The following is a 24,819-nucleotide window of genomic DNA, read 5'->3' on the forward strand; positions in this document are numbered from 1 at the left end:
CCTATGGATCATGCCACTGTCCTTATAATTTAACATAGGAAATCCGTAATCAGCTAAACCCCCACATAGAAAATGCGACAAGAACGCCAGCTTCCCTTAACCCTTTCAGCCCTGATTTTTTATTCCAAGTAAAATAATGTTCTGCGTGTTTTCTTAAATTTTGGGGTCCCAAAGCTCACAAAGAAAAATAGAGCTGGAAGTGCTAATAGTAACATACAGATTTATTAATAAGAGAATTAATTAAGACATCTGGTAAATAAAAATTGTATGTTCACGAGAGATATCACTTTTGCATATTGTCCTAAACCATACGACGACATTAACCTACAAACAAAAAATGAGCTACGTAGTGCACGTATTTATAGATTTACAAGCTTGGGAATAAAACACAGACCGCCATTTTTTTCAGCCTGAATGTCGTAATTTCGTCTTCACGGGAGCTTCTTCCTTGTAGCGTTCACCTTCACTAAAATGAAACAGCAGTGATATCTATCGCAACAGGCATCATTGAAGAACAATTACCCAGCAAGCTAGCAGTTTTGGTTTCGTTCTCGATGCGCTAGAGGAACATTTAGGTGATGGCGTCAATTGACACAACTAGGACCGAAAGAGTTAACTTCCCTCCTCACAGGGTGGAAAGGATCCGAATTTTCAGTGGTTCCCAACTACGCATGCGCAGGAAACCACTTCTGGAATTAAAAAGTAAGCACAGTGGTGTAATTGCCGACGAGAAGAAACGGCGCCAATAAAATTTGACCTTTTCTTGTTGGTGACGTTGCTGTCCTCTCACATGATGATTTTAATATGGTCGACAACCAGCGTAATCGCTTCTGCCAAGTTTCTTAATAAATAACGGTAGTCATTCGTAGGCACCTATACACAAAAATATTTTACTTTATCTCTGCCTGTCTGCCTATCTGTCTGTCTGCGCGTTTGCCACTCTAATTATCAACGATCACCGTGTTTGTGCTGTTTTCTGCGTGGCAAATGATGTGCTGCCATGGCCTATACATCCCTGAATTATTCATATTATTATGCGGAAACGAAACTTCAGCCACATTTAGGCGAAAATACGGGTCATCATCATCATCATCATCACCAGCCTATCTACGCCCACTGCAGGGCAAAGGCCTCTCCCATTATTCTCCAATTGCCTCGGTCCTGTGCCAACTGTGACCAATTTATCCCCGCAAACTTCTTTATCTCATCTGCCCATCTAACTTTCTGCCGCCCCCTACGAAAATACGGGTACGTAGCCGTAAAAACCGTGGCTTTTATGTAAAATACACCTTTAATTGACTTTGACGATTTGAAGTAATAAATAGGAACGAGAAGTTAAACCTGCGCAGCGGTGAAGCGAAATAATAATAAAAAAGCTTAAGCACGAACATTTTGGTCTCTCTGTCTGTCTGTCTGTCTGTCTGACGGTCTCTTTATTCCTTGATTCAGCCGCCCGGCCAAAAGTAGCAAGAATTTTAGGTGCGACGCACCTTAGGACTTCGAAATGTCGAGTGTCCGTTGGCGTTCTCGTTGCGCATAGCATTGTAAGCGAAATTAGTCAAGCCACCTAGTACCATCCGCGCGCTATCTATCAGGAGCAGCGCACACTGTAGTACCATCCGCGCGCCATCTGGGAAGAGTGCCGCAAACTGCAGTAGCAGAGAGCGCGAATTTCAAAGGGTACAAAACGCAAAAACAAAGCCAAAACCCTAAACTGTCAACGATAATTCGCGGAAAAAGAGCAGTTGCAATTACAGTTGAAACTACAGTGACTACAGCGCCCTGTCTACAGTGACTACAGCTACACGACTACAGTGACTACAGCTACACGAGAGGGTGCTGTGGCGCAATGCGTATATCAGCGCGTTCCGGAATCAACCGACGACCATCAGGGGAACGTGCATAGACCTCGTCTTTGCCAACTGCAATCTAGCCCCGCTCGAAGAACCACTGTCTTTGCACTTCACCGATCACAAGGAAGTGATCGTGAAGGGGAAACGCAACCCGGAACTCGTCACAACGTACCACCAATACTGTCAATAAAACACTATATATATACACTGAACACACGTTTGCCCATTCATTAATGCATTTAATGCGCGATAATTCGTGTCAATTAAGCCCAATTCGGGCCAATAAAGTCACACATCTCCACGCCATGAACGATGCCGAGGGTGCGAAGTATACTGTTACGCGAATTGTCTGTCGTGTGGCGCTTGTCATTTACAGTGCATTTACTGCACCTCAAAATCATTTAAAACTTAGAGTGCATTAGCACGCACGGACGATGAAGCTCAACACACAGGCAATACACCACTTACGTCCCAGTGCTTCGCACCCTCGGCATCGTTCACGGCATGGAGATGTGTGATTTTTTTAAACGAGATGTTAAAATAGGCGAAACATTCGATTTAGAGATCCGTATTAACATTGTTCTGCCATAGGGAGGGCGAACTTGCCTTTCGCTCAAGAGAATTTGTACAGTACTTAACAGGCTAAGGGTTTTACTATGCCGCACATTCAATTTCAGTTTTAAAGAACATTTTCTGTTTTGTTCAAGCAGGAACAGTGAAATAACCGCAAAACTAACGCTTATTTTGGGCTACTTGCAATGGTTGTAGGTTATCTTAAAGAAGCAGATTAGAACCACGTGTGTGGAAAGCAAGAGTCACTGCGCAATTACCACGAAATATGCACAAGGGCATATTTTTTCAGAATTAGCAAAATACAGAAAGTGCTTCACCACAGTCACAAAAAACAGAACGAGCTGCACAAAACAAAAATATGGGGTTGTAAATAGAAGTCAGTAGCTAGCAGAATCGAAGTAATTTTAAAATTTGACAACTAAGACATACTAGGAGCAATTGACAAGAAGCAAATAAAGCATAATTCTTGTTATTTGTCCCCGGGTTTTGCGACAACCCGGGTTCTACAACGGGCTAGACGAATGCCGGCGAAGTCCCCGTAGAAAAAATGCATTGAAAAATGTGGTTGATTCCTCTTTCATAGGAATCGGTAAAACACGAAAGTGCAATTCGCCTTCATAGGAGAATTTAAATGTTTATTGTGCAACCAATTTGAACTTGCACATCGCTGTTTATATTGCGCCAGTAAGGCACCATTAGACGCATCAACATTAGACACTGGACTGCACGCGCCGGAACATTGTGTAAATATGACTGAAACCACAGCCCTTTGAAAACCATGGGAACGAAACGGAACCGAAAGCGAAACCGAAAGCAGTAGGGGCGCAGGGCGCCTTAATTCACCCGCGTCCCGCGTACAAAAAGGAGCTGGCATCGAGGCGCCAACTTTCGGCGCTCATTAGCATCATCATACACTAGTTCGCTGCGCCTCTCCTAGACGGCACCACCATGCGAATAAAAAAAGGGCGCCTCGATTCACGCGAATCCGCCACCGTACAGGGTGGAGACACGAATAAGCTCCCACCGCTATTTTGGGTCACTTTGTTGCCGCCGCTGCAAGTCATTGTATCAAAACCGCGCTAAAAATTATCGCCCCAATGCTGTTCACTTGCGAAGTTTGAATCATCTTATCTGTTTCGCTTTGATGGGTCTTGTGGGAAACGAAAAGAACAACGCGTTGAGCACTTTGACCCAATCGCGGCGGCACGGCACCGTTCAAAGGGTGTCTCCACCTTATACAGCGGATCTGGCATCGGGGAACCCTAAATAAAGCAGTGAGAACGATGTAAGGCGCGTTCGTAGATCTACTTGCGCTTGAATTCGTAGCGCAGTTGGAATAGCACTGTGTACCTCCCGTTGCGGTGAGGGAGTTCGGGGCTCAAATCCTGGCGGAGTCGCGTAAAAGTTTTTCTGGCGATGTCATTTCCGGGACGGATATGGCGCCGGTGAAATCTTGGTGTACCCGGGCATAAAACACTTTCGTGTTAAAACTATGGCAGACACCATATTAAAACCTCGGCTATCCGTCTGGATTTCATGCCTGACCATCGTCGACGATCCACGCGCGCGACCGACCCGCGGACAAAATAAAAGTGCCCCGGGCTTGTTCCACGGACCTTCAGACCCATGGTTAAGCCCGCCCAATCAGTTTTCTCAGGCATACTTTTCTTCCTCTCATCTTTTGTTTCTCTTCCCTCCAGTGGCCGCCCACTCCCCTGCACAAACGCTTTCCCTATCTCCTCGCTGGCGTATCTTGTTGTCTTATTGGCACTGACAAGGCGTGCGCATCATAAGCCAAACAGTTTCGGCTCCCTTTGCCATCCTCCAAGACCACATCCATCGCTCGCTAGCTCTTGTTGCACAGCGGTCGCAGGGGCAGAGCGCAGATCTTCATTTATCCCAGTCAGCAATGACTCGCCAAGGAGGTTACGCTGACAGGCTTAGGCTTCCACATATGCTTTTCGTCATCGTGTGTGCGATAATTCGCACTAACTGGCGAGAATAGCGGCAGAATCGAAATCGAACAGTCTACCGCTAGTGACGGCAGGAGAAACGAGAAATCTGGGGTGGTACGAGGTGTGGACAGCTTTGCACCCTCGTTCCCATGGTTATGGTCTAAAGTGTGAACCGCATGGGGCGTTTTCTGATCACGAAAATGCGTCGCGCTGACGCTGCCGCAAATACCACCCGCATGCTGCGCGCTACGCTATCGGCGGCGACAAGATGGCGGCATCACCAGCCACCAAGAGTTGCGCGTAGCTCCAGCGACCGCTTCTGACCGCTCTTTAAGATATCACCGAAGGCACAAACGAAGGCGTTTGTGCAATAAAGGAGCTGATGATGTGGTCGAAAACGACACTATAGAGCATCATCCGCGCCGCTAGGGACAGCGCCAATCAAATATCTGCCACCGTGGTAAGCATAAACATCTCCAGCAGCGCCAGCCGGCTGTCCCGAGCGCTTTCAAACTGTTGCCATGGAGAGCGCGCCTCCCCATTGGGGCAACACGCCAGGCTCCTCCCACTGCCGCGCTCGTCACGCGTCATACCGACGTAGAACTAGAAGCTGCCGTGCGCGCGGAATCCGCGACGCGGGCGTTAAAAAGTCGCCCGCGCAACGCCTACACGCACGAATCGCGTGCAAAAACGCGTCAAGAAGCGTTTTATTCGTCCCTAATAAACAAAATGAGTATTAGCGAATCCCTTGATTCAGTGAGCGGCGCTAACGTAGCAACAACATGGCGGCCGCTTCTGTCCGCCGCCATGTTGTTTGTTTAGGTATCGCGTAGCAATGGCTCCTGCCGGTTGCTTCGATGGTTGTCATCTCGCAGCGAATGTGTTCTTCCCGCTCAACGCACAGCTCATGGTTATTCCGGGTGCTTATACAAATGCTTTTAAGTTCGTAGCATCTACCACGCATACCGCGAGCTCACGGCTCTTGTGGGAGCATCGATTCATTGATTGTAGAGCCGCTGTGTGGGTTGCCGGAAGAGCTTTCCTTTGTGATACGACTTTCTAGGCGGCACTTTTTTTGGGGGAGAGAGAGAGAGAGAGAGAGAGAGAGAGAGAGAGAGAGAGAGAGAGAGAGAGAGAGAGAGAGAGAGAGAGAGAGAGAGAGATATATGCAACTTTTGGGGGCGACCTACATTCGGGTCGACTTACAATCGTGTAAATATTGTAGTTCACGAGTTAAAAGGGCAAATGAATTCAACCAGAAGTAAGCGACATCACTTCTTCACGTAGTTGAACCTGTGTCGCCTCGCCACTTGTACATCTGCCCTTCCTACCTGGCGACCCATCGCAAAGCAGGATACTGAGGACCCCAATCGGGATATCTTCGCACAGCTTCGCGTCAATTGTGCTCTTCCTTCGCACAGCTTCATTAACTTGTTCAACAGCACCTCCTGGGCAACCCGGACCCGACGGAATTAAATGGTCGTACGACAAAGATGCGTTAAGGATTTGTTTGAAGGGCGGGAAAAAAAATGTAGAGACCACATACAGACATCTGGCCACTCGAGAAACACTACTTCTTGCGCACTGCTTGCCACAAATGAGACTCCGTTTTCTAAATTGGTGAATACCAATTCGGTTGTGTTTTAAGAGGTATTACAGAAGGGTAAAGGAGCAACCACTTCTCACAAATAGCGATTATTAAAGTTCCCTCAGCTTTCTCGCAGTTCTCAGACTTACTTATATAGTTATAATCGGCATAAATGGGAATCACGGCGCTCACATGCCGAACTGTTTCGGTGTCGGCGCTTGTGTCGCGCGGTAGTGTGTCCCCGAGCTATTGCATCAGGATGGCTAAGTTCCGCTGTCTCACCCTTCGAAAGACGCGCCTCTCTGTTTTCTTTCTGCCGACGCACGGCCGGGCTATGGCGGAGCGGTGTCCACCGTTTTAGCCCGGCTGTGGCCAATGCTGTTTCGTTGGGGACGCCGCTTCTGCGAATTCCAGGTAATGGCTGGCTGAATCTCTGGTTTCACTCTTTGTAGAGCCACATGTGTTAATTCAAGTGATGTTGCATGGGCAATCGTTGTGGATTTCATTTAAAGCTTTGCTTTCCAATCACCTTCACAGTTGGTTAGCACGTGTTGGCGTTCTAATCAGGCAGCCCTTGTCGAGGGGATGCCCAAACTGTGGCCGCTGGTTGTAGCAGCCCTCGGCCAGTACATGCGGCCTTGTGAAGCCGCATGAGCTATTATTTCTCATTCATCTTGTGCAACGCCAAAGACGAGCTCTCGCTTGGAGCCAGCTGGAATCCCGCAAGGAATTAACGATTACAATTACATCATAACGACAGGGACCCATAAAGTAATCTTGGAACCTTTTATGTTAATTTTGTCTGTGTATGAATGTTTTTGGCGCAAGAAAAATCTTCCTGGGTTCCCTTCGGAAGAACTAGCTGTTGGAATCTACAATTTTGTTTCTCCCTAGTCTTTGCGGTATCTTTCGTATTGTGTGGAGTTTCCCCATGTAAAGAGCTGTTGTATTTTGCATTTACATTGCTATTCATCCAGCTAAACTAGAAGTGGAGGTGGAATAGCGTAACTATGCGATATATTTTCAGTTCTTACTTAACGGGATCATGGTGATATCTTGACAAATGCAGACTAAGCAGGGCCGAATATTCTGATTCAAGCAGAAGTTTATTAATCACATTACACACTCGCACATTACCTGGTGCGCATGGATATACATAAGCCCCTTTGGAATCTGCCTGTTTTAGGTGCTCTGGGTGGCGTACTGTCTTATAAGGTCGATGGCGACATTGTGCAGAAACTCCTTTGTTCTGTAGCCATTAGCGAAGTCGAAGTGGCGCAGGGTCTTCTCCGGAACCACACTACGGAAGACGACGCTGTCTCCCAGACTGGCAACCAAGAGCTCCACGTCACGTGGGTGGGCCACCGTGTCCCCTTCGGACGAGAACACAGCCACTGGAGCGGTGACCCGCTCGACAGGATATGGTGGTGGCGTTGACTGCGCGTGTTGTAGAAAAATAATGCGGAAAAAAGTCAAATGCGGTCCCTCCTAAAAACTACAGCATAATGTGGTCAGTTCCATAAGACTAGGATAGTTGCTGTAATTTTCAACTTGTACACCCAATATTATTCAACGAACAAGACGCTCTAACACTGTAAATGTTTGACGGAAACGGAAATAATCATGCATTCGATGTTTCTGGAGACAGACAGACGGAGATATTTTATTCACAGATTGAAAGTGATGAGGAGTTGTAGGGAGCGTTGCGAGATTCAGAGACCTCGGTCCAGGCTTATTCTGACGGCATCTTGAATGAAGTCAATCAGGCCGCGTTGCTCCTCGTCCTTCCAAGTGAGGTCAGACACTCTCTAGTGTGTGGGTGTCCAATTTGGATGTATGGAGGGCACTTCCAAAAAAATGCGGTCTTGATTATGGTGATGATTGCCGTGAACATGATTGCAAGGGTATTGTTTTGCCATATCTGATGAGATGTAGCCTCGGTAGTGTTTCGGGTGTTCCGGCCTCTGCCGGTCGGAATAGGGTTTGCTGCTGTCTTGTTAGGTTAGGGTGGAAAGCTGGAAGTAGTCGTTTCGCTCTTTTGTATTCTTTAAGGTGAAGTTGCGGGTGAGTAGGTTCCTGAGATGTCTGGAGCAAGTACCAGCGTATGAACAACCTATGAACAGCGTATAAATCCCTGATGAGAGCGATCCGGTAGAAACAACTAGGTGAGGTAATTGGCGAGACAATTCAGGAGGATGACGTTGACACGTGCCACTAGGAGCCAACATCGAAGCAAGGGGAACGGAGCATCATTGGTCGCTTCGTACTAAGGAGCAAGCGCAATGCTGTTCTAGCAAAATTGAGGAAAAAGAGGGTAAACAGCACCGCCCTCGGCTTTCAGCCTGGCAAACCAGTGCTTGGCAGTACAGAAAAGGAAAGAGTAACACTGAAAGTTTGTCTGGATGGCTGGTTGCAAAATATTTGCTCGCAAACGGGAACATCGCCAGCTATCCGCATTGCTGTCCCCACTGATTTGAAAAAAATTCAGTCAGATGTGGCGCACAGCTCTCACAAATTTCCTTAGAACCCTTATGTAAAACACTCGCTGATTAGTAAAATGACGTGCTGTCCCGATAAAGTCCCATATTACAGTGTCTCGACCTTCAACAAAACGTTTCCTTCAGGGAACAGAGAGAGAGAGAGAATAAACTTTAATTAATCCAGGGAACAGCCCATCGCTTCTTTATATAAACTGCAGAAGTATAAGAAACAAGAAAGACGAAATAAACACCTGATTTGAGGGTTAATTGTCAATTTGGACCTTATCCTACTTACGGAAACCTGGCTAATCATAAATGGCCCGTCCCACCTATTGCCTGGGTGTCAGTTCGAATACCTGTGTCGCGAAAATAAACGAGGCGGGGGTGTGGCAGTTTACATAAAACATTCCATAAATTACGTCATTGTTGAAGAATTTTCTACAGAAAACCGCTATATTCAGTGCTTTACGTTCTGCATTCCACACACCACAATCTCGTAGTCTACAGACCGCCGACTGGAGATAAAAAAGCGTTTTGCGAAATCATTGATCAGTTACTTACATTTAGTTGTTTCAGTACTAATGCCTTTATCCTAATGGGTAACATTAACATTGACATGAGCTCCTCTGAGTTGTGTTCTCCACAACTTAAAATTTATTCTGATTGATTGATTGATTGTAGGGTTTTACGCACCGACGCAACGCAGGCGATGGGGCGCGCCGTAGTGAAGGACTCCGGATTAATTTTGACCACCTGGGGATCTTTAACGTGCGCCTAAATCTCGTACATACGGGCGTTTTTGCTTGTCGCCTCCATCAGAAAAGCGGCCGCCGCGAACAATTTATTATCAACCTATGGTTGCGCCAGTTATATTAGCATGCCTACCAGGCTCACAGTAAGCTGTCAAACACGTCTGGATATATGCGTATCTCACCTAAATCAGAACGATATTACCTCCGGCATACTTTCTGTCCATATTAGTGACCATCTTCCCATTTTCTGTCTCGCCACTTCAAAAGTCCATCGAACACCAAAAAGTACCAGCGTTGCGCGCCGGCAAATACAAGGTGACACACGCAATCAGTTCGGAAAGCTTGTTGAAGTCATTGAATCGTCAGATATATACAACGTCAAAAAAAAAAAAAACCCGAATGGAGCGTACAGCAAATTTATTCAGTATATTCGTGAATGGTATTATTTGGCGTTTCCTCTGCGAGCCATAAAAAATAAAAAAAGTACGCACGCAATGAATTGACACAAATTCGGGCAAGAAAATTAAGAAACAACATTCAATGTATCACGACTTAGTGCGCACAAGAGAGCCGGATCTCTCACCCGCCGCGGTGGCTTAGTGGCCAAGGCGTTGCGCTGCTGAGCACGAGGACGGGGGTTCGATTCCCGGCTGTGGCGGGCACTTTTCTGATGCAGGCGAAGAGCAAAAACGCCCGTGTGTACGACATTTCGGCGCACGTTAAAGATCCCCAGGTGGTTGAAATTAATCCGCAGTCCTACACTACAGCGTACCTCGTCGCCTGTGTAGCGTCGGCGCGTTAAGCCCCACAATCAATCAAATTTAACTCCGCATACAAAGACGAAAGACGCTTGTCGACGAAAGACGCCAACGTTTCTGCTTCGTCTTTCATTTTTGTGTCGTCAGTTAAATTTAGATTGACCAGTATTTAATATATTTCGAACAAGTTGTTCATTCTTTCCGTTGGCTAATCGCGCATTTTGCGTGGGAATATTTAGTGCAGTCGCTTTGAAAAAACGGTATGGTGAGCTTTGTGACACTGTTTTCAGTTCCCTTGAATGGAACCATTTACTGTGCAGGCCCACGTCGCGATGTATTAAAACGGGTTTTTTAATAGAACGACAGTTGCACCAGGGGTTAAAACGCTTTTCTTTAAACTACATACATGCACTGTCCTTGTTAAAACCAAGATGCAAGAAAAGGGTCTCTTTATGCCGTGGGTGGGAACATTGTTGGTTGTGCAAATACCCGGAAACGATTGAACATGTTTTCATTAATTTTTGGGACGGGTTTTCTTCTGGGATGTGCTGCAACGAACACTCAAAAAAGAACTTGCTATCGACGGGCACGGTATTGGGCATTTGCGTGTTCAAAACGAGGACGGCACTACATTGGGTTTAATCATCCTACTGAGCATGCACAGCATTTGGACGTGTCGGATGGCAGTCCGGTGCTTTGACATTCCAGCGCGTCCTGCGCTGGACTATTTCCAAGAGGCCGTAGTCTCCTTCGCTGAAGTTGGAAAGGCACAAGTTAATGTACCAGTCTGGCTGTCACAGGTGGAAAAGCTAACTCAGTAACTCAGAAGAAACTGTTTCATCCACCAGCGATATACCTTAAAGTGGGTATAGTGATTTTATCATTCAGTTCAACATTGTTTTGTTGGTACTACTGCTTCTGTTCGTACCATCGAGTATTGTGATTGAATAATCTAGTTCCACTTTTTTTTGTACTACTGCTTCTGTTTGTACCATCCAGTATTGTGATTTTATAATTTAGTTCCAGTTTATTTTGTTTGTACTACTGCTTCTCTTTGTACCATCGGGTATTGTGATTTAATAATTTAGTTACACTTTATTTTGTTTGTACCAGTGCTTCTGTTTGTACCATCGAGTATTGTGATTTTATAATTTAGTTCCACTTCATTTTGTTTCTACTACTCTTCCGTTTGTACCATCGGGACATGTTTGGAAATAAATAAGAACAGAAGATTGCAGCTCAATCGGAGGGACGCCGGTTTCTTAACGCAAGGAACCCACGTTCGATTCCTACCATGGGAAGCGTTCTTGTTCTTTCCAATTGTCTGCACATGTGAGTGTTCCCTGCCGCTGCCAACCCCGAACCCCTCGGGCCTTTGGTGTGGCCCATTGGTTAGGTCGCCGGTTTCCGGACCTATGCGTCCGGGGCTCGCTTCCCGGGACCTCCGTAACCACATCTTTTTCTTGAGGCTTCGAGGTTTTCTGGTGCGACGGACGGACAAAGCTCGGTGTAACTAGCTCTGCTGTTAAAAAGAAACTTGCACAACTGCTGCCAATGGCTTCGCAGATGGCTTTGTAAATGGTTGCCGATTACTAAACGGTAGAGTGCCCGCTGAAGTGGTGGTGGTGGTGGTGGGCAAAAAATGGCGCATACCCACTTAGGGGTATTGGCAAAGAAGAGTTATGTTTGCATTGCTGGCTAGCAATGCGTTTCACCTACCTGTCCGTAGCGCCGACGGTTTTCTATTCTTCCATGGTCATACATTTGAAAATTCCGGGAACGATACATCTACAAAAAAAGCAACACTTGTGAAATATTTTGAATTTGTTAATAAAATAAGTGCGCACTTGTGGAAATTGAAGTCAAATTTACGAAAGTTTTCTTCGGCAACAATTAAAGTTACCTAGGTGTTGAAAAAGAGGTTGTAGGAATGCCCACTACCCGACACGTCGCTTGTGAGGGAAGCGTATACACAAAAATGTCAAAAAAAGAGCGGAACGAAAGCATAAAATCAAGGAAACACTTTCGGGGATAAGAGAGCATTATTTTAACAGCAAAGAAGATTTCATATCATTCATAAACTGGTTCTTGTACACCTCCAGCATCATTAGCACGTACAGTCGTCAAAACTGTTAACAACAACAAAGAACGAGGTGCCAGCGTATGCACAGAGCGACAGCTTACAATAGCGTTCAGGCTGCTAAGCCAGGCTATGCGGATGCGCTGAAGCGCCCGAGTGCAGTAGGGCAGCATCGTGAGGGCCGATAACCAGGCGCCAAAGATGCGGCTGTGGCTATCGTGAGATGCCACTCTGTGCGTAGGCAGGCACCTCGTGTTTTGTTGTTAACAGTTTTGACGACTGTACCTCCACTAGCGCTGGGTCTGATATCTTGTGGGCTTACAACACTATCACACGCGCAACGCCTTGGTTGCGTAGTAATATTGTTTCTGCGCTTTCAATAATTTCTGCACACAATTGTTGACTTTTATTGTCGCGTCTCTGAGTGGAAGCGACCGGCGCATTAGTAGTTTCAGCTTCTAGAGCACATATAAAAAAATCACCTTCCGTACCTGGTTATAGTGCCGTAAATTTTGATATGATGTGCCTATGGGAAAGTGGCCTGCGTACATCGGTAGCCGTGTCTGCAAGAGAGAGTCCGCGCTTTGAAATTCTCACTCGAGTATACTATACTAAGGTGGTTGGTCTCGGACAGCATTACGGGGCAGATATTTCTTGCACGGTTTCGCTCTGAGTGAATCTAATGGACAATGGAGGTTTCGGCAGATAACATCCAAATAACAGCTGCTGTGCTGGCTCAAAGTTATGTTAGTTATAGCTATTGCTCGAAGTCTGCAACGTATGATCTATCGCCAGGTTACAATATTTAATGCTGAAAATATTACTGATGAACATGTCGGTTTTCACGTTTGATGCCACTTACGAGTGCGGTGTCGCAAATAAGAAAACCAGCTATGAGACAAACACGCCACCTAGTTCCTCGATTTGCCAGCTGCATGAAGGTTAATGGAGGAATGCAGAATGAAGGATTAAAAAGCCTCCGACAAAGCTCCCTGTTTTCTCGAATCTTTGACAAAGGATTCCTTGGATAATGAAACTTTTGAAATAGTGACGCAGCACTCACTCTGGTCCCGAATCCCCACAATGGGGCCTAAACATCGAATCTAGAACACTTAGCAAAGAGTTACCGGCTTGGGTGAGTGCCGTTTGGGCTAATTTGAATAGTCCCAATCGTGGCTGGTAAATGAAGGTAAAAGGGCTCAAGTAACGCTAAGAAACAGACAGCAGATAAGACCCGGCCTCCTTTCCCTAGGCCTGATTTACAGGGGTCGGCCGCCCGAAACGGCATGCCCTGTTTCTTGAGCAGGAACTGTTTACTTGATGGACAAATATGTAACATTTAGGGAAAAAAAGATACAACACGTCAGGGTATCACCGCAGGTGCGTTCTGCACAAGCTTTCCCGCAGTGAAAATTCACGCCGTCATTTAAGTTACACTCAAGATGACTCGACGGCAAAAGTTTCGACGGCAAAAAGAGTGGCAATGCATTAGAGACAGGCAGAAGATTTACTTCGTGTCCCGTGCTCTTTTTCCGCATTCACATCCAGCATCGACATGCGTTTTCTTCTATTCCGGCGAGGCTATTTTACCGGCCACCATACATTGACGTCCAGATAAATTCGCTTTGTCATTAATATTTTTGTTACTTTTGTTGGCCTAATTAGCCACGGTATTGCGCATTTATTCGCCCCAATTAGTTGGCCAAATGTCCTTGGTCATGCAACATTCTTTCTTTAGCCATCCCCTTCGTCACTGAATCATACACTTTATTTGCTCAGTCATCGAGCATGATTCGCTACGTCGCTCAATTTAATCGCGTATTTGTCCATTCTAGAATCAATTCGATTCATTTTCACCAACATTTATTCACCGTTATCGGCTCAGTCATCTATGTTATTCACTTTCATATCATTTCATTCGTTCTAATCGAAATTAAGTCCATTCTGCACCACTGCCATTGGGGACGTGAATGTGCAGCACCTGCTCTGGGCTTGCCCGGGATTGCATCAAGTTCGCCTGCGACACCTTCGTGCAACCGGTCTCCACCCTGGCCGCCCTCCTGACCTGCAACGCTGGGTGCATGGACCGTGTCACCGACAACTCCTGAACTTTACACACGAAACTAACTTGTTCGTGTTTCTGTAAGCGCATACATCTATTATGCCGCAGAGCAAACTTTCGAATAAAAAAAAATTGCCCCTAATTCACTTTGATATACTGTAATTAGCTCGGTCTTTCATTTTCCCTCCATTTATCAATTATTGATTCCAGTTTAATTCACGATGATACCGGGGTATTCCAGTTTTATTCGTCTTAATTTTTATTGTTCTTAACAGGCGCTCTCACGCTCTACATTCGCTCAGTCATGCACTCATGCCTATTTCGTGATCCGCTCTGTCTTCGTCTCGCTAGTGGCGTCCAGAAACGTTTTTAGGGAGAGCTACACTGGCTGAGGTTGAGCAGTGTCGTGTGGCTCCTGGAGAGCCGTGATGCGCATGCGCGAGGAGCCGTGACGTCACACGGCGCACAGCTGGCGCGCCGGAGCCGTCGGAGCTGCGACTGGATTGGATTGAAGTGCAATGGATTGGATTGGATTGAATTGGATTGGATTAAATGAGGTTGGATTGGATTGCAAATCGTTTTAGCAGCAGTAAGCATAATAATCAGCTAATCCTAGACAACCAGGAAACGTAAGAATAACCAGCCGAACCTTACCTCCCGCTACGTATATCGTGTCATAGCTGAGGTAAGCCACTGCTAATTTTTTATACGCTGGGTGGGAACGACTGAGTTTTGGTAAGGGCGCTTAAGAGGACTTAACGATGAAACATATAAGGCTTTCACCTTTATAACTGCGCTAGCGCTTGAGCTGCGCACAGGCCGTGCTAGTGTGTTTACGTGCGTAGCATGACGTGACGCTTCTGACCGTGACGCAGGTGCACACCATCCTCATTTTTCTTAAAGTGTACTTGCTCTTGCGCATTGATTGATTTATTTATTACAAGGTTAAACGCGCCGACGCCACACAGGCAATGAGGCACGGCGTAATAGAGGGCTGCGGATTAATTTGGACCACCTGGGGTCTTTAAGCAGCGTCGAAATCTCAAACACACGGCCGTTTGTGCTTTTGGCTTCCATCGGAAAAGCGGCCGCAACGGTTCCGGCGCATCTGTAGCAGATGGGCTGGTTCGACCTTCAAAGACACCAGAACAAGTTCCGCAAACGGCGGCGTCTAAGCACATGTCAAAGACGAACTTTTTTACGGGATTTCATTGACCCTTTCGTCTTTCAAGAATCGATAATAGCGGGCAAACGCACCCTTGCGTTCCAATTGTTTTTTCACTGAAAGGTTTAGGCGAAGCCTAAATAATTACTTCATGTCGCACCCCCCAAAACACTGCTTGTTGTTCACTGCGTTAATCTGACCATCAAGCTCAGCCGAAGTCAAGAGAGGTCCTGTTGTAGTTGCGCAATGCAAGCGTCTAGTCCTTCCTTCATTCTAACAGGAGGGGTTGAAAAAGAAGTAGAGGGCAAAAGATTCAGGCGCATGTCACGAAAAGAGGATAAAAAAAAATTAACGCATCTCCATGAAGTGAAGCATGACGAGTGGGCGAAGCACTGGGGAAAGTTCTTACCGAAAATCACCCGTGAGAGTACTTGCTGCTGCTAAAACGATTTCCGATGCAATCCAATCTAATACAAGTTAATTTAATCCAATTCAATCCAATCCAATCCAATGCTCCTTGTGCTGGGCAGCATGGCTCTCCAGAAGCACTCTCTCTCTCTCTCTCTCTCCAACGTTTTGTGAACCTTTATTTTGTTCTTGTTAACCTTTTGTGAACCTTTTGTTCCCAGATGTTTCGATTTACACGGTGCTGTGCCGTGAGCACGGATGCCGGACGCCGGAAAATCCTCGGCCTTAAGATGCTTCGCCCCTAAAACAGGAGCGGGACGCATTCACGTAAACTGCGCCTTCGCGCCCACAGCGTTGACTCGGCCGAGTGTTTGGCTTTTGGGGAGCCATCGTGTGCGCATTCACCATACGGTCTCAGTGTGAAAACCGAGGTATTTTTCAACAAACTCAGTTAAACCGTGTTCGATCATGGGAAGGCAATACCAAAATTTTATGCCGCCTCTTTGCCATGGGCTAAAAAACTTCGCAGGTCATCCATCCTACTTGACATAGTAGAATGCCTCCTGCTTCTTGCCTCCTCAGTTCCTAGTCTTCGTCAACGGCTGTAGAGGATGCAATCGACTTGCTCCCGACTTCGGCGTCACCCTTAAGGTTTTCGCGGCCCTTGAAGATTTTCAGTTACACTGCAGACCGGCGCATCCGTTTTTTCAGCAAAAGGTTCAGTGACAACTACCAAACGCAGTTGAAAAAGAAGGTAATCTAATTTTACTGCAAAACATGCCTCTTATGCGGAGTTTCGTGACACTTACCTCGTTCAGTTGACGTGGGCTGCTGAGCACGGTCAGTGTGATTGAGAGAGAGCACACCTCGCCGCTGATGATACGGCACACAGCCGTGATAGCTCGCTGCAAGCCTACAGGCATTTTGAGGTAGCCTCCGAGGGACAAGGGATCTAGAACGAGCTATGTAAGATGACGAACACTTACGAGCAGTTTAGTGCAAGATGTGCTTTGGTGTTGAGTACACTTTGTGTACGAGGATACCAGAAATTTCTAGGCACCCAGGAATCATTTGCAAGCATGAATCAAAGATCCGAAATTGACGCGTTGCTACAGGAAGGAAACAGACTTGTGTAAATTAAATTCTATGTGAAGGAGGGGTTTTAAAAGCAAAATACTTCATCTTGAAGCTGAACGGCCTTGGTTAGATCTAAAGAAAGAACTGAAAAATCTCTATGTAGGGCATATTTTCCTGTTCTTTCTTTGGATCCAACCAAACATCTCTAGCTGGCATTGTACATAACTTAAGGCTGCTTTATATATGCTGTGTGCCTCCGATGATGAATAATAGGCCATGAAATCGGGGATGTACGCATGCATGAATAAATTCTTCTGGAAACAGGGTTTCTAAAGGCGAAGTGCTCGATTTTTACGTTACTGTTTTTCTTTTCTTCTTTACATGTAGCTAATTTTTTCTAGCGTAAATAAGTTCAAAAATTTGCATTGCTTCTTTGTGTTCGGCAAGAACTGCTTTGTAATAAACAGTACGCTATGTGTGTTATTTAAGACAATGGTGCACGTCCTGTGTGCTTCTTATAATGAATGGTGGGGCGGAAACTTGGGGACCTTTTAGACACCTTTAGAGAAATGTTAGGTCACTTCCAAAGGCCATGAAAATATTATGACAGGAGTACCTGAGAGCCCAGTAATAAACAAACCAACTCGAATAAATAGGGCAGTTCCGTCAGGCATGTAATCCGAATAAACTAAGTTCGAGGGTGTTTGCTTGAAAGAATCTTTATTTCATGGCACACAGTGGGCTTGACTCCGGCAACTAAGCTGGCCAATTATGAACCCTTTTTGAACCTCATACCCAACCTCAAGCTCCAACTCTTTGCTGAAGTCACAACCTCTTACATCATTCCCTCAGCACTTAACACCCGCTGTCCTCCCATCAACCTTTCCACCCGTGGTGATGTTGAGGTTTCCTTTATTAGTTCCGAAGCTCAGGAGGTTGCCGACCCCGAATCATACCACGCTGCTAAAAGAAGCCGGTTAGGAGTGTTCAATACGGATAGGGAGTTTCAGCAACAAATGATTGAACGACTTACTAAGATCGCTGGGATAACGGGCAACGCCAAAGAAAACGGAAATCCGGTGTGGCTCACATTGGCGACAGGCCCATATGCGACGAACAGGTCTATCTACAATTAAAAGGAAAATATTGCAAGGTGCAGTCATCTTTTGGCTGATGTGGCAGATTTCGATAGAATGTGGTGAGAATGTCGGGGCAAATTAGTACTGTAGGAAAAAAACCTAAGTCACAAATAGGATATCATTTTCGTGCACTTCCTAAATTTTTGTTTTATTGTACGTACTGTAGAAATACTTGTACTTTTTTTCCATAGAGGGGTAAACTGTGTGATTTGTATTTCTTTCTTTCTCGAAATCGTGTGTTTACGCTGCCACAGCGCTCAACTATTGCTTCAACTATTGGTGCTTCAACTATCGTGCTTCAACTATTGGTCTCCACGATTTGCTACACTTTCTGCACTAGTTGAGGCGGGGCGGCACTCTCGCACACGATTTGCCAGTGCAGCTAGCGCCACCTGCACATCGGCCCTCGATTTGACGCTGTGCTGCACGACTTCTTCTACATTTCTGCACTAGCCTCTGCGCGAGTTCTGGTCTCGTGCAAGCTGCAGTGTGCCTTGGCGCGTTTTTTGGAGAGCATCGTAGCAGACGGCTCCAGCATGATACTTGTGCCAGTAAACGGAGTAGAAACGATAGCGTTTCCCGTTTTATACGAGAATGGTCGTCACGTGCAACAAGATAGTGCATTTGTGTATGAAACACAAGGTGAGGGCAGAAGGACGCCATTTAGAAAAAAAAAAAAAAAACGCGAGTGCGCAAACACGGACCGCAGCAGACGACGTTTGTGCACTTTTGCCCTCGATTCGGCCGCTGCAAGGGAAGCGCTAGTGTACGACTGCACTCGACCTGACAGAACTGGCGCTGCGCTTGCACGACACTTATGTGAACTAGTGCTCAAAGTGCTGTAAAATCGAGGCGACCTTATAATTTGTTATTGCAGTTGTATTTGGCCTAGCTCAGCTACAAAGGTTGGTTTGTTGATATATTCAAGGCACCGACTATTTCTTAGTTGCTACCTACAACACCTTGGCAGCTAAGCCCAGCCCATTTTGTGTGGCGTACATTAAAGCCGCAAAAGCATAGATCCTTTTCAACTCCAGTCAAGCTGGCTGACCCTATAGCAGATACCACAGAGGTATTGCACAGCTCTCAAGCAATAAATAAATAAATCAATCAATAAATCAATCAATGAACAATCAATCAATCAATCAATCAATCAATGATCAATCAATCAATCAATCAATCAATCAATCAATCAATCAATCAATCAATCAATCAATCAATCAATCAATCAATCAATCAATCAATCAATCAATCAATCACTCACTTTAAGTGATATCACTAGGAGGGTCGAGGACACAAGAGTTCTGCGCGTGTGCTCTAAATCCTGTGCACTTACTCTGACACTCAACAGTTTTCATATCCACAGTGTCGCACATACCCAAGGTGATGTACTGAGTGAACATCTTTTTGTTCTCAGCAATGTGTCATGCATGCGCACAATGTTTCGTGGTTGGCCTGGCCAAACATCAATGGTGGAATTGGGCGCCATACCCTCCTTGACGACCAATATTAGGTCGGGATTGAGGCTCCTGTGTGCTTCTTTGTTCGCTTACTGAAGTGAAAAAATGTCCTTTCGTTTTCGGGATCGCGTATGAAAGACACAAAACAACGAGAATACCTTGATACGAATTATCTACAAGAGGTAGCATGGACGCATACATACGGGAGCGGAGCGCACCGTCCTCAACTAGGCATCCAGGCACCCTAACGTGACCGCTGCAAACGCGCTGTGCAACTCCGATCGCGCGGAAATCTATTGCAAATCGCCACTTCGTTTAAAACATCGCGGCGTGCTAAGTGCGACCATTCACGCGGAACCTCCTCACTGTCCGGCGGGTGATCGCCACTCGCAAGCCAGACCAAGCAGACTCAAATGGTGCAGACTTTCCTTAGGCTTCAAATTCAGAACAGTTTGTTGCGCAATGTTATTACGTTGTAATCAAATGTGCCCAGTCTAAACTCCGTATTGCTGTAAGTTGTACGCACGTGCGTACTCATTTCTGCTCTTCCTTCGAAATCTCCGAGGTGTCAAATGACCTGCAATAAGTGGAAACAAAGATGACGCTGCCTTCTCTACAGAGGCTTTATCTGTTACCGGCAGATGGCACCCTGTCATTTGCGCTAATATGTTCTCGCCTTTGCCGTAGCGAGCGTTTTGCGCGCCGGCTTGTGTTCCGTAGGCTTAGTTCTCGACCATCGCATATCGCATGCTGCGTGAATTCCCGCTTTTGCCATTCAACGCTACACAAAGTGTGGAAATACGTACATTGACTATGGGTTCGCTAATCGCTGTAACTTCACAGCATCATATGATGTAGAAATATTTACTATGAGAGGTACCATTAATGAAGAAAATCATTACATTTGGCAAGAGATACATGTGAGCGAAATAAGTTGAAAACATTTCTGCCGCATTACCTGAAAATAGACAAATAAGCTTAACAGTGAAGCAATCGTATTTTACCCTACCATATGTCCATAAAGCAAGGAGCGTCCAGCTCTTTGTTTGCCTTGAAGTTTTCAAAATATTGTCCGCAGTATGCGTTGTATGCAGATTATCCCACTTCGTGGTGCCTAAAGTTCGGTGGCGTCTGCCCTCCATGGAGGTGGTAACTTCAATTTAGCATTGCATCCACTGATATTTTCCTCATTATACTGGAGTCAGTTACGGCTTCCTTATTAGTAATTGAGGCTGTAAGCGAACTATGATTTCTGAAATGTGCGTTCATTCTAACCACCCATTCAGGTCCACCAATTAGAAGCAACCTATTAAGATAAGTTCCGTTTGAGCAGTCAACACTCAAGCAATGGGAGTTGGAAGTGAACCGTCTGATTCCCCTAGTGCCTTATTCCTTAAAGGGGCCCTGAAAGGCGTTTTGAGCACACTAAATGATCTAGCGCAATCGTTAGATTTCGTCGTCAACGTCATCTGTGCCAAGTATTACTCTTTTACTCGCAGCGGAAAGCTCACAATTTTGTTGCAAAGTTTCTCATTTTTTTTCTCCCCCTTCCCTTCGTGTTTTTGAACGCCGCCATCTTCACATGTCTACGTCATCGATTCCCAGATGTTCGTCATGAGCTAGACATCCTGCTTTTGGGCGGCTTTTTCACGTACTACCGGCAAAGAGATGAGTCGTCTGCTCAGCGTCGGCTCGCAGGCTGATCTGCCAGCGGAGTGCTTGGACATTTTACGACAAACGAAACAAGTGTAAACAAACGCTTAACCGTTTGTATTGAATGCAACACGGTCATAACACGACATGGATATTCTCTTACCTGAGTACGTTCCATAAAGAAAGCGTTAACCCCGTGGCACTTCTTTCGTGCAATCGCAGAGAACGCCCTGAGCCGAATTAATGCCCGGGTTTGACGCACACATTTTATTAAACTTCAAAACAATCCAGAGATGCGTTTCGAACGACCACAACGTCACAGAATGCGTTGCAAGTCTCAACCGCGATTGACAGAGGATGGGTTGCCTCCTGCCCGTCGTAAATTCGGCACTCAGCTCACGCGCGGTTTCCGGGGACAAACAGCAAGTCACTTAACTCTGGCGCACAATCCGAGATGGCTTTTAGCCACGCATACTGCACATACCCCATGCGAGGTTGAGTCGTACGTCGCTCGAGAAAGATAATCCAGACCATGTGAAGCACTACCCACCCGCAGAAGCACAATGTCGCATTGCATCGCAAAACAAAGGCGTCTACAACACACACACCATCGCCTCTTGTAATGTCAAACGCATGTCGCACTTCCCAATTGGAGTGAGTGGTACGCCTGCAGTGCCTACATGTCGCGAGGTGGGGCCTCGAGCTGAACCGGGATCACGCAACCGTAACTGACTTCTAGAGCGGTTTGTGCCTTGTTGCCAAGGCAACCGATGTTTGAGATTGTCAAGGAAATGGCGCTCGCTCCAGCGCTTGAAAGCTCAGAGCCGCGGCGGAGCATGTTTTGCCAACGTTGCCGCTCTCCACCACGCGTCGCCCCAAGCTGAACTGATCACATGATTGAAGCGTTTTGTGCCCGGCTTCTGTATCGGTTTAAAATGTCTTTTTCCCATGCCGCCGGCAGGAATTACCACCGCCGCAAAATAAGACCCGGCACCAGCGGGGCCACATCTGATACGGCGCTTTTTGGATTAACAGTGTCGGTGCATCAAAGGGAACGAGCGCACGATCCTCCCCACGCGGCTGCGAGTTCGCCGCCAATAAAAAGTCACGTGCCGCCGATAGCAACTGCAGCAACGTACACCGCGAAAGGGCAAGGCCAGGCCACCGCATGCATGCGGCCAGATTTTTCTTTCGCTTTTCGAGCCTTCAGCGGAGTGCGGGATTCATGGTGTCAACAAAGCTTGCCCGTAGCAGACGGCAGTGGGAGGAGCGTAATAGCGGAAGTACGTCACCGCTGAGGAGCGCAGCATCATGGGAGAAAGAGTGCTCGCGTGCCGTCAACAGCGAAGAATAAGTTGAAAGCAGGAGGAAACGCGGCGCAACGATAATGAGCGGTATTTGATTTACAATTTCACAGCTAATACTCATCGCTTTAACAAAATTCTTGCGGGAGGAGATTACTAATACATTGCTTTATTTGGTTACATGTACATCCTGCATCGGCGGAAGGTATTTCAGGACCTCTTCAATATGCCTGCGACTGTGAATTGATTCATAGCGTATACAACTCTTGCTGGATGCAGCGATGGCGTAGAGGTAGAACACCCGCCTCGCGTGCAGAATGACCGTGGTTCGAATCCCGGTGCGGGACAATTCCCACCGGATTAAAAAAAAATCCGCGTATTGGTGGAATTGCACAAAGGGGATTGGGGTGCGGCCTGACCCCGGCGACCATTGCCGGTAATGCACTCCCTCACCAGAGCAGGATTGGCCACCCTGGTGTAGTAACGGCCACAACCTCCCATGAATACGCCAATTAACCCTCGGCCCTCAGTCCCCAGCGGCTGCGAAGCAACTGACCACGGCGGCGGTCAGACCTGTGACGCAGCAGAGGGTGCTAAGAATCCCTGGATCCGGACAGGCCGCCAATGGAATCTGAACCTGGCAACGCTTAACGCGCGAACCCTATCTAGCGAAGCAAGTCTCGAGGTGTTCGAGGAATTAGAGGGCATTAAATGGGATGTAATAGGGCTTAGCGAGGTTAGGAGGGCAGGCGAAGCCTCTACGGTGCTGAAAAATGGACACGTCCTATGTTACCGTGGTCAAGAGGACAGAAGAGAACTGGGAGTGGGACTTCCAGTCAATAAAAGCATAGCTGGCAACATAGACGAATACTATACATTAACCAAAGGGCAGCAGGTCTTGTAATTAGGCTCAATAAGAGGTACAAGCTCAAGGTGGTGCAGGGCTACGCGCCCACATCCAGCCACGACGACCAAGTAGTGGAACACTTCTATGAAGATGTTGCATCGGCAATGGCCAAAGCAAGACCACAGTATACGGTAGTTATGGGGGACTTCGATGCTAAAGCAGGCAAGAATCAGGCTGGAGACAAGGCAGTTGGGAACTATGGTCTGGGCTGTAGAAATAGCAGGGGGGGACCTACTAGTTGAGTTTGCAGAACGGAATAACCTACGCATAATGAATACCTTCCTCTGTAAACGGGAGGGTTGGAAGTGGACCTGGAGGAGCCTGAATGGGGAGCACAAAAATGAAATAGACTTCATATTATGCGATAACCCTGGCGTCGTGCAGGATGTGGAAGTGCTCGGAAGGGTAAGGTGTAGTGACCACCGTATGGTAAGATCTCGAATTAGGCTGGATTTGAGGAGAGACCGCAACAAGCTAGTACGAAAGAAGGCGATAAATGAGCTAACAGTAAGACGTAAAGTAGAAGAATTCAGGATCGCGCTGCATAACCGATATCCCGCTCTTAACGAGGAAGCCGAGCTTACGACACAGGAAGCCAGCGACAACCTTACACGCATTATCACGGAGTGCGCAGTAGAAGTCGGGGGCACTATGGCTTGACAGGATACTGGTAAACTTTCACAGTAGACGAAAGATCTAATCAGGAAACGGCAAACCATGACAATCTCCACCGCAGCTGACAGAATAGAACTAGGGGAGCTTTCGAAGTTGATCAATAAGCGTAAGACAGCTGACATACGAAAGTATAATATGGAGGGGATCGAATACGCTGTAAAGAACGGAGGTAGCCTGAAAGCAGTGACGAGACGTCTTGGCGTGGGGAAAAATCAGATGTATGCAGTTAAGGATAAGCAAGGCAATGTCATCACAAATAGGGATAAAATAGTCACAGTGGCCTAGGAGTTCTATAGGGATCTGTACAGTAGCCGGGCAATCGCTTCTCGTAATCTATGAATGTCATGTAAAAGGGCTCAGTCTACTCTGCGGATTTTTCTATCTCTGGTTGACGACATGGATGTAATCCATGGTTTACTACCCTTTTCCTAAATCCAACCTGCTCTCTGTGTTGATGGCGAAACACCAGGCCACTTTTTCTGCAGTACCCACATATCGCACAGTCTGTGCCAACTTAAATATACATTTTTTTGCACACATCTGTTGTGGTAAAATTAAAACAATAGAGAACAGTGTCACTTGAGGGGCTCACCTTGTCGTTGTATTCTGGTCGAGTTGAGAGGAGAACGAGAGATATGGTGACACCTTGGGACACACCCACGAGCGTAAGCTTTTCGGCACCAGTGGCGTTGAGAACGTGGTCGATGGCTGCAGCAACGTCGTAACGCCCGATTTCGTCGAAGCTAAACGCAAAATGAAATTTACAGTCACACCAAAATCGCTTGGAATTGAAAGGTCCATTTAAGGCACCGCCGAATGAACGAAAATACAGTTGTCAAGTATAGCTATACGCCTGTCTGAAATCACACACACCCATGTACACACGCGCGCACGCATAAACACAGGCACAAGCATACAGAGACACGCAAA

The 24,819-nt window shown here is 46.6% G+C and overlaps 1 protein-coding gene across 1 annotated transcript in view; it reads right to left on the minus strand.

Annotated features, from left to right (window-relative positions):
* Nucleotides 1–7,056: 7,056 nt before the first annotated feature.
* The window catches only part of LOC144141482 (lysosomal acid lipase/cholesteryl ester hydrolase-like), a 41,418-nt gene continuing 23,655 nt past the window's right edge, over nt 7,057–24,819 (minus strand). The window contains exons 4-9 of the mRNA XM_077673038.1: nt 24,482–24,632; nt 17,785–17,877; nt 16,484–16,636; nt 12,531–12,602; nt 11,679–11,747; nt 7,057–7,406 (exon numbers count right to left, since the gene is read on the minus strand). Coding sequence (XP_077529164.1) covers nt 7,152–7,406; nt 11,679–11,747; nt 12,531–12,602; nt 16,484–16,636; nt 17,785–17,877; nt 24,482–24,632 — 793 coding nt within the window. The 3' untranslated portion in view covers nt 7,057–7,151. The remainder of the gene's footprint in view (nt 7,407–11,678; nt 11,748–12,530; nt 12,603–16,483; nt 16,637–17,784; nt 17,878–24,481; nt 24,633–24,819) is intronic.

This window comes from Haemaphysalis longicornis, unplaced genomic scaffold (genome assembly GCF_048455015.1).
Source record: "Haemaphysalis longicornis isolate Haplotype H1 unplaced genomic scaffold, Haemaphysalis longicornis Haplotype H1 scaffold_6, whole genome shotgun sequence".
In the NCBI taxonomy this organism is placed as follows: Eukaryota; Metazoa; Arthropoda; class Arachnida; order Ixodida; family Ixodidae; genus Haemaphysalis; species Haemaphysalis longicornis.